The following is a 10,363-nucleotide window of genomic DNA, read 5'->3' on the forward strand; positions in this document are numbered from 1 at the left end:
ATGTCAATCTGTCTGCTGCTGCTGCTGCTGCTCGTCTGCAGCTCCCAGGCGTCTCATTTCTTGGGGACAGTGATGACCTATTACCCAAAAACCCCAAACGCAGATGGATCTGTCAGGGTACGTACAGTTTCTTTCTAAACTGAAATACTTACAGTAGTTTAGGAAATTTAGATACATAACTAGTGACAGAATAATAGAAGTCTAACCCGTAAAGGAAAGGTTACCATAATAAAATACCGACTTGCCCATATGGACATTAGAAGAAATATTCATCATGGTAAATACGTGGAGGTCCACAGTCCTTGTTCTAAGTTTTTAAAAAGTTAAAAGTTATATTAGAGAAAACAAGTGGGTATCTTCCAAAGTTACAACCTTTTTACTGTGAAATTCACACTTACCTGGACAGTGTTTCCCTGCTGATTTATACTGGGAACATATTTTCATTTATAGTCCGTTTAAAGAAATTATAATAATCTAGATTTTAAAAGATAATGAACTGATCACAGTAATGGGATGATAGTATCAAGTGGAGTCAATTTAAGTCTTTGGTTGATAAAATAAGAACAATTCAACAATTCTTTATGTTAAACATATGTAAAATATTTCACATATTTTTACATTGCTTACTTTTTTAAATGTGTTTTTATTGTTTTAATTTTTATCTTGAGTAATTTGCTTGCATGTTTGTTATTTTATCATTGTGAAGCACTTTGTATTCTCTGATTTTGATAAGTGCTCCATAAATAAACTTTATTATTATTATTATATTACTATGGATTTAAAATTTAATGTATGTGTCTTCTCATGGGAAGGTGGAAAATGTCATGAAATGTATTACAAGGCAAATGTATCAGCATAGTTGTTTCTCATGACATAATAACAGGAGTATTTACAGTGATCTGATCCTGCAGGTGGCCGTTCGCTATAAGCTGAGCTTCGGCTCTTGCGCAGCCACGGCCTCGTGGAGCTGTCACAGTGGGTACTGCGGGAACCAGAGCTTCCTGCTCGAGGAGGTTTTCAGCGACAGTGGAGAGTGGTGTCAGAGGGAGGGACGCGTGACTCAGCTGGTTCCCAGCAACGCTCCGTTTCAGCTGCTGTGAGTGCACAAAAAAATAAAATAAATAAATCACACCGAGGGCCATAAATGTCATTTTCAAATAATGGAACTGACGAATGAGAAAATCAAAACCTTCTTCAAAATGTCAGCAGTTCAACTTTTAAATGTTTAAACTGTTGGTTTCATGCACAAAACAAAGAATTAATGACACCCTTTATGTTTGGAGTTAATATCTTATATCTGCCCTTACACAGATGTGATATATGCACAAACATTGAATTTAAATACATACATATATATATATATATATATATATATATATATAAAATAAAAACATATAATCAAAATGTAATTATATAAAACCTATAAAATATGGGAAAATTTAATATATTGACATATATATCTGTCCCATACAAATATGTATTTTTGTATGTATGTACGTATGCTTATATTATAGATGTTACATAAATATATATCCACTTTCCCAGAGTTTAATAAACTCTGTATAAATTAAATAGATATCGTTAACATATATGGTTGCAACATATAAAAATGCATCATATAGATATTTTTAATATGTATATACAAATTTGACAATAGGTATTTCATCTATGTCATAAACTTATGTCTTCATATACCCAGAGGATGTATATATGTGATAATAATAACTATTATAGTGACATACATGTGGCTGCACTCAGGTTTTGTGCAGCACACTAAAAAACGACTTTCACTTGAACTTCCACTGAAGGTTGGGCGGCGGCGACTGGATAAGTGACACCAAAAATGGCATCACATCGTTGAGAGCCATGACTCTGGTTGACCTGAAGAGCCGGTCCGACACTGGCAAAGCCAACACATCACCACAGACCACCATCCTGCCGGCTGTGAGGTACGCCTGCTCGCTGTTTTTTACCTTATATTTCTATATCAATAAATATTTACAGTAGCAATAATAAGCATAGTGCATTATGGTGGGTAATTATTTTATATGTTCTGTACGGATATGTACCATTACACTATCTTTCCCTCTCCCTGTCAGAGTTCCTTCAAACTGTCAGAGAGATTTCAACCTGTTGGCGTTTGACCCTGACGGGGACGAGGTTAAATGCAGATATGGAGACATGTCGCTGTCTGAGTGTAACACCTGCACACCACCGTCTGTTCTCAGCCTCGCATCAGTGAGTAACTAAAGTCCACAGTAACTCTCACTGACGTTGTTCTCAGATCTTTTAAAAAACTCAACAGATACTGTTGCAGTTATCAGTTTATTAGGAACGCCATCTACACCATCTAAGGAAACACTCCTCCTTCAGGAATGTTATAATGTCAATGGAGTCTGTAGTTTGTGCTGCTTCTGACCTCTACTGTATTATACAGAGAGGTGTGTCTGTAGTGTGACAGAAATAGGTGAGGACAAAATAATATAAATCATGTCAGAATTGTTGTAGTAGACAGCTTAAGTTTTAGATGGATGTACCTACCAGGTACCTACCTACCTGACAGAGACTGAACTGGTGCAGATCAAAACCTGATCACGATGTGAATGGGAACACACTCCTGGATTAAAATAAAACATAAAACAGAAGCGTTTGATCAGTGGAAGAAAGCAAAGATACAAAAACGATTTTTTATCCTCAGAATAGCTTCATGACTTTCTATCACATGAACCTTTTACTTTCACACTGTGGTTTTGGGGTGGTCTCTTATTTGTCCTTTTTCTGATTCTTTATTTTTGTGCAGTCTTGTTCTCTGTCATTCAGCCCCACCAGTAGCAGTAATGAAGGTCCATATGCAGTCCAGCTGGTGATGGAGGACTTCCCCAGACAGACTATCACCTTGAATCAAACCAGCGGTTCGCAGGAAGTGAAAACTCCCAACGACGCTATCAGCAAAATACCTGTCCAGTTTGTTTTATGGGGTAAGAGTTCATGTTCTGATTTATAGCCAAAAAAAGTTAGAAATAATCTCATTGACCCTCTAAAGTGGTGGACCACCTGACCAAGAGTGCCATTCTTACAAACCTGTGCTTTTTTTTTTATTGCTCCAGTGGATCCTCCGGTACCATCCTGCACAGAGGGACTCTACCTGCCCAGGTTCCTGCCTCCGACCCCAGCCAACAGAGCTCGACTGTACACCCCTGTCAATCAGTCCCTGGAAATCAGCATCAACGCAGAGGCCAATATCTCCACGTGAGTAAAAACACAATATTTTCTGTTTACAACTTGGGTCCAGGAGGTTTGATTAAAACCAGGTTGATTATATGGCTGCGCACTTCTTTAAGCGCATTGTCATCGCATTCCCAGATCGCAGCAAATATTTCGTAAGAGTGGTGATATTATTACTGAAAGACATGATGGCCAAAACTACAAAGATAACACCCAGTGTCTTCTCTTTGTTGAAGGGTTTCTAAGCTGGTGTTCAGTGGGCCGCACAACGTGATGCAGACGGCATCAGGAGGGGGTCAGTTCACCCTGAGATGGACGCCATCTGAGGCTGAAAATGGAGAAAGCCACTCAATCTGTTTTCTCGTCCAGGCAGATGACAAGTTAGTGTCTTTTACCCTGAACGTTAACAATGTAGTAACACTCTGAAAGTACTGGATGAAAATAATTATGAATACTCTCTGAGGAACGTAACTTATATTAAAGGTTATATATAAAAGATTTTAAACAACAATATAGCAACATATTTATGTGCCTGTCATTCATGTGGGACCAAGTCCAAGGTTGAATTTCTTTCCCAATCCAACCATGGACCAGATTTGTCTGGCATTTTCGAGATGGAGAATCCTACAAGCAGCTGCAGGGCAGAACTGGCTTTTCATCTCCACGATAATCTAATGTCTGTTTTCATTAGTGACCAGTTACAGGCCTGATAACGTTAGCTAACTTGCTGTCAGCTGTACCTCTCATCACTTCGTGGCCAACAAAGTTTTTTGTTTGGTCTGTGATGCTGGTGGTCTAGTGCGACATCTAGTGGCAGTGAATATGGTATATATAACCTTTGAATTTGTTTTTTAAATTATTAAAAGCAGAATGGGTAAGTGTTACCAGTTGGGCAGCAGCATTATTTGTTTTATTTACCTTTTTCATTTTAAAAAGTGTATTGTGATCTGTAACTAACCTGTTGTGTTATTTCTGCAGTTTAGTCCCACGCAAGTATCACTCAGAGCTTCGATGTGTTGTTGTGACTGTTGGACCTGGTGAGTAGAGACCTTTCCTTGTTTTTCTAATGTTTTAAACTCCACTTTTGATTCCCAGGATCAATAAAGTTCATGTGCGATCAATCTCTTTTTTTCACCCCTCTATGCAGACCCAACAACAACCACCACTACTCCAACAACAATAACCACACAAGCACTACAAAAACTGCAACAACCACGCAAACGACACCCACGATCCTCAACAAACACCACAACACCAGCTCCAACAACCAACTCCACAACAAACACTCCAGCTACAACCACTCCTCCACCCTCACCAGCTACCCCACTAAACACAACAACAACCAGTACTCCAGCTACAACTACTCCAGCTGCAACAACCAACTCCACAACAACCAACTCCACAACAACCACTCCTCCACCCTCACCAGCTACCCCACTAACCACAACAACAACCAGTACTCCAACTACAACTACTCCAGCTACAACAACCAACTCCACAACAACCAACTCCACAACAACCCCTCCTCCACCCTCACCAGCTACCCCACTAACCACAACAACAACCAGTACTCCAACTACATCTACTCCAGCTACAACTACTCCAGCTACAACAACCAACTCCACAACAAGCACTCCAGCTACAACCACTCCTCCACCCTCACCAGCTACCCCACTAACCACAACAACAACCAGTACTCCAACTACATCTACTCCAGCTACAACTACTCCAGCTACAACAACCAACTCCACAACAACCAACTCCACAACAACCACTCCTCCACCCTCACCAACTACCCCACTAACCACAACAACAACAACAACAAGTACTCCAACTACAACTACTCCAGCTACACGCAACAACCAGCACTACACCAAACACAACCACAGAAACTACAACCACAACTCCTCCCACAACTCAACCCACAACAACTACCCCAATCAACACGTTTAATCACTGTGAGTATGACAACCTGTTTTATACTATTTTGTACTGTATTATTCAGCTTCAGCGACCTTCTGGCCTGCATTGTAACGCTGAGTCTCTGTGTTTTCAGTCATCATAGGTCTGAGAGTGAGGATTTCTTCCTTGGTTCCACTGCATGGGGGCATCGGGGGTGTCGGGGACATCGGGTACATCATACAACAGGTCAGTCTCTTCTCATCTACTCTGAAATCCTGTACTGCACAGTAATAGTTATGTAACGATGAAAGAAGGACCTTGAGCAAGTATAAGCTTGGAATTTGGAGGGCTTAAAAACTGCAAACCCAAACACTACTGACCTGTACTGTAATGCTGAGTCACTTTGCTTCTAGTTGTCAAAGGGTTGAGAGTGAAGTTTTCCTACTTTTACCACTCACTCACTATGTTTATTATTACATTCTTCATGTTTTAATGAGTATGGAAGGCCTCTTGCAGATGGACGACTATCCAATTTTCAATAAAAACAGATGTTATCAGGTCCCAGCTACTCAGCAGTAGAAGAAAGTGAGGGAAATAGAATTAATTTATACATACATTTTATATATCTACACAGTGTATCCACCCATCCACCCCAACCTCCTCCTGACGAGGACTTTCTCGCTTTCTTTATACTACATCACCACACTTTTCCCTTTGCTCCTGTCAAAATTACTACGACCACTAGATGTCCCCTAGCAACAAAACATAACTATGCGTCATGATAACCTGCTGCACAGACGACCTGTGGGCACATTTTTTACACGAGGACAAGTGTGGGTGTCACGCTTGAAGTACCTGCAACTTATTCATTGTTAAAAGATCGTTACTCGTTGAACCACAGACACATTAATCATGTTTGAGCTGCCAGGAGCAGATAACGCGCAGGAAGGAAACATTCTGCTGCCACCTTCAATATGCACACGAGATATTTAAATTAACGTTTCCTTATTGTGTTGCGATAATGTAATGTTGTAATTTCTAGCTTGAAAGGAGTCATTGCGATAAAAACGACACAATACACAACTTAAGTCAAAGAAACTGCAGAAGTTAAAGATATAAGAGGCTTAAACGAGGACGTGTGAGAATGAATCACAGTCCTTTAAACACAGTTTTGGAAAACGGCCAGTAAAGCATTGATCACATTCCACTACTGAAGGACGGGTTCCATCATAACACTAAGAATCATTCAATCACGCTGTTCATCGGTGAACCAAGATGACCTTTGGTGAACACCTCGGTTCAGTTGGTGAATTGCTGCTCTTGCGACATCTACCACAATGACTCTGACTCTTTCTGCCAGAGACATTAGTAATAGTAGTAGCCTACCGTTTTTTCAACATCAGTTTCATCAGTTCACAAAACATTTTTTGGAGGGCATCATCTTCCTTTGTGATGTCCTGCCATGGACACCAGGCTCCAAGCAACCACACACCATGATTTCTGTATGGTTGACACTTTGATAGAAAAGTGAACCAGTGATTCTTTTAGGCCTTAAGCTTCTTTTTTACCTGACTACTGCCAGTACTGCTATAAGTTTAATGTGATTACACATGTTCGAATCATAAAGCTAATATTGTGAGGGTCATTAGTAATACGTACATTTGTTTCCCTCTCCAGCTTTATCATGAACTGAGGAGAAACGGGCTGCCAGAGGACGTCAGTCTGCGTATCCTGCAGGTGTTCTACCAGATAAACGGGGAGTCTATTCCAATAAGACTGTTTGGAGAAAGGGAAAGCTTCCTTTACCCTGAGATTAGGGAAACTCTTTCCCGAACCCGGACACAGAGGTCACCTTAAGTCTGATTCAGTTGCCGTGGTTACATACTCTGTGGAGCCAACTCGCTCGCTGGCAGGTTTCCTTAAACCCCGAGTTTCTGTCTGTCTGCCCCTCCTGCTGCGATTTAAGAAGCTTCTGACATGGTGCGTCATTTCCTCATTCATACCATCTGTATTAAAGTGCAGATCGGAGCGGATTAATTTAATAGATTTACATTGGGAGACGTTAGCTTGTTACCCAAAGACCTGTCTTTACGAACATTAACCTCTTTTACGATCTTTGACATTCAAATATTACACATGGAAGCTTCATCCTCAGCTCAGATTAAAATCTCTGTTGGCATTAAGACACCTGTCAGATTGTCAATCAGTTCCCTCTGCACTGAAACATTTATCTTACATTCATCACTGTAAATAAAAAAAAACAATCTGCGTGAAGCTTTAGACACAGGACAAGACTGATCTATGAGTAATCACGTTCTGATTGGTTGCGCTGATAAACAGTCCTATCATAGCTGTCATATCAGATTGTAGATGATGTGATATGTCTGAGTGAGGATGACACTGCAGCTGTAAAAATAAATATATAACTGATCTCCCTTTTCCAGATGATTAAGAAAATGATTTTTTTGTATTGGCCATGCAATTGTGATTTTTTTTATTATTTTTTGGATAAAAAAGTTTTTTGTTTGTCTCAATTTAAACGTTTCAATAAATTGTTAACGTGATAATTGTCTCAGTTGTTTGAGATTTCTTTCTCCTGTACAGATTTTTTACAGCCTTTAAAATAAAGATGACGTTTCACATTGTGAATTTGATGAGTGAAGGTCCATGACCAAACTGTTGCATCTCTAATAAACTGTGCCAAAAGTGTTTGGGAATAAAATCTTAACAAGTATAAAAGTTGAATTTCTTTCTTAACCTCAGGAAAAATGAGAAAAAAAAAGAAAAAGTGAAAACCAAATCCCAAATACAATTCGCATGTGTATCTATTTTCTTTGCCACTCATTTATAATAAATCCTCAAAACGAAAATGTTGTAGAAATCTACTTCACATCTATATTTAAACAATTAACTGCACTAGTTGATAATTATCTCTGATTAAATGTGATGTAGCATTTCCTCATACTAGGTGTCAGTCTTGTATGGGAAACAGAGAGAGAGAGAGAGAGAGAGAGAGGAAAGTTGTGTGTCATTGTCTCTGTTTATTTACGGTTTGTTTGTTGAGAGATCATGCTGCTCTTTCTGTTGCTGTTGCTGGTCTGCAGCTCCCAGGCAACTCATTTCTTTGGGACAGTGATGACCTACGACCCAAAAGAGGCAAGCAGGGATGGACGTCTCACGGTACGTACATCTGTGGACACAGACTGTTTCCATGGCAACATATTTAGCTTTTTAATATGCAAAAAATAATAATTTAAAAAGCTATTCAATTCTGACAGCACACATGCTTCTCAATTTGTTTAAAGGCTATTTGAAAGGCTTGCTTGCATCACTGCCAGCGTTTTGTGTGTGTGTGACGGTCGCGGCAAACTAACAAAGAAGACGTGTGTTGATAGTGATATTGATCATTATACCAGCAACATTACATACAACTGTCTACTCTACAATGTCTAGTCTGAATCTGAATATGACACAGACATTTTAATGTGGAGACAGTGGAGGTTACGTGTGCTGTATCTTCATAGCAGAAAGCCATTGTTATAATATTAAATTATAATAATTTAACAGGTGACGGGTTCTCTGCGTCTCTCTCTCCCTCTCTCTCTTGTTCTGAAGGAAAGAAATCAAACATTTAATAATTGATGAAAAGTATTCAAGGCAAATTATGTAGAAAGGCAGCGTTGGCAGCAACGGGTAGCCGTCATGCACACACACAAAGCAGGCAGTGTACACTCACCTGATACTTTAAAGCTCCTCCAGTGTAAAGGTCTGTGTCCATGTGTAGTGTGATTATAGATCAGGTCTAGCTTCTATATTAATACTGTGAAAGTATCAAAGCCTCAGTCCACAGAGAAATGCACACAGCCTGTATTCAGAAACTGAGCCTTAAAACCAGCCGTCAGGACTTCTGGAACTTTGTGATGTCACAACAAAGCAGTCACCAAGCCCCGCCCACCTGAACCTACCATCCAAACCTTTACAGGATTTGGTTTCTCTCAAAGTTTACCATGAATATCAGCTAGATTTTTATTGGATTGCTCAGAAAACAGTCAGCCAATCAGAAGCTCAGAGCCTCCTCTCTTCTGATTTTATCTCTGTAATATTGCAGGTGGTCATTCGCTATAAGCTGAACTTTCACTCCTGCAGTGATTCTGACACATGGTCATGCATCACTGGGGATTGTGGGACTCAGAGCGCTCTAGAGTTGAAGAGGGTCTACGAGGACCGCAGTGGAGAGTGGTGTCAGAGGGAGGGGATCATGACTCGACAGGTTTCCAGCAGCGCTCCTTTTCAGCTTCTGTGAGTGAACCATGTCAAAAATGAAATGATGACCAGCTTTGTAACTCAGCAAGTGATTTATTACCACACTTAACATTGAAGTTTAATATTCTGCAAATGCCAAAATAAGTTCCTGTGAACTTCCGTCACAGGTTGAATGGTCGTAACTGGATAAATAACATTGTAAACGGCATCAGATTATGGAGAGCCGTGACTCTGGTCGAACTGAGGAACCGATCGGACACCGGCCGAGCCAACAGATCACCACAAACCACCATTCTGCCGGCTCTGAGGTAAACCTCCTCGCCGTCCCTGTCACCCGCAGGTCCGAAACATCTCCATTCCAAACATACCTCCATGTCAATTGTTTATTTCCTTCTCAGAGTTCCTTCAAACTGTCAGCGAGATTTCAATCTGTTGGCATTTGACCCTGACGAAGACGAGGTCAAATGCAGATATGGAGACAGATCGCTGTTCGAGTGTAACCCCTGCACACCACCGTCTGTTCTCAGCCTCTCATCAGTGAGTCGCTAAGTGGTTGCAGTATTTTTAAGTGATGTTGCAGCATCTCTTCCTTAAATGAATAACACTGACGTAATTTCTTTCTTTAAAATTAAAGAATTTTTTTTTTGTAATTATTTTGCAGTTGTGTTCTCTGTCATTCAGCCCCACCAGCAGCAGTGATGAAGGTGCGTACGCAGTCCAGCTGGTGATGGAGGACTTCCCCAGACAGACTATCACCTTGAATCAAACCAGCGGTTCACAGGAAGTGAAAACTCCCAACGACACAATCAGCAAAATACCTGTCCAGTTTGTTGTAAGGGGTAAGACCTAACGTTTTTAACAGACTCCACCTTCAGCCACAGTTTTTTTCTTTGGATGACTTGATCTCTGACCATCGGCTTATGTGCAAAATAGCTTAAGTTAGCTTAGTTTTTCTTTATTGTTCCAGTGGATC

The 10,363-nt window shown here is 40.2% G+C and overlaps 1 protein-coding gene across 1 annotated transcript; it reads left to right on the top strand.

Moving 5' to 3' along the window:
* LOC111233321 (putative uncharacterized protein DDB_G0277255) lies at window positions 1-5,290 on the top strand. Its single transcript, XM_022761106.1, has 11 exons — window positions 1-117; window positions 912-1,096; window positions 1,809-1,949; window positions 2,100-2,238; window positions 2,801-2,978; window positions 3,108-3,249; window positions 3,462-3,605; window positions 4,204-4,262; window positions 4,373-4,430; window positions 4,544-5,183; window positions 5,282-5,290. The coding sequence occupies exons 1-11, from the start codon at window positions 1-3 to the stop codon at window positions 5,288-5,290; spliced, it is 1,812 nt and encodes a 603-aa protein (XP_022616827.1).
* The last annotated feature ends 5,073 nt before the right edge of the window (window positions 5,291-10,363 follow it).

Source organism: Seriola dumerili, unplaced genomic scaffold (genome assembly GCF_002260705.1).
Source record: "Seriola dumerili isolate Sdu_G_001 unplaced genomic scaffold, Sdu_1.0 BDQW01000388.1, whole genome shotgun sequence".
Classification (NCBI taxonomy): domain Eukaryota; kingdom Metazoa; phylum Chordata; class Actinopteri; order Carangiformes; family Carangidae; genus Seriola; species Seriola dumerili.

Bases quoted from the DNA above. Each gene is read 5' to 3' on its own strand.
- LOC111233321 (XM_022761106.1), top strand. From the start codon at position 1: ATGTCAATCTGTCTGCTGCTGCTGCTGCTGCTCGTCTGCAGCTCCCAG. The intron at 1,097-1,808 runs GTGAGTGCACAA...CTTCCACTGAAG, and splicing joins AACGCTCCGTTTCAGCTGCT to GTTGGGCGGCGGCGACTGGA. The intron at 3,606-4,203 runs GTTAGTGTCTTT...TTATTTCTGCAG, and splicing joins CTCGTCCAGGCAGATGACAA to TTTAGTCCCACGCAAGTATC.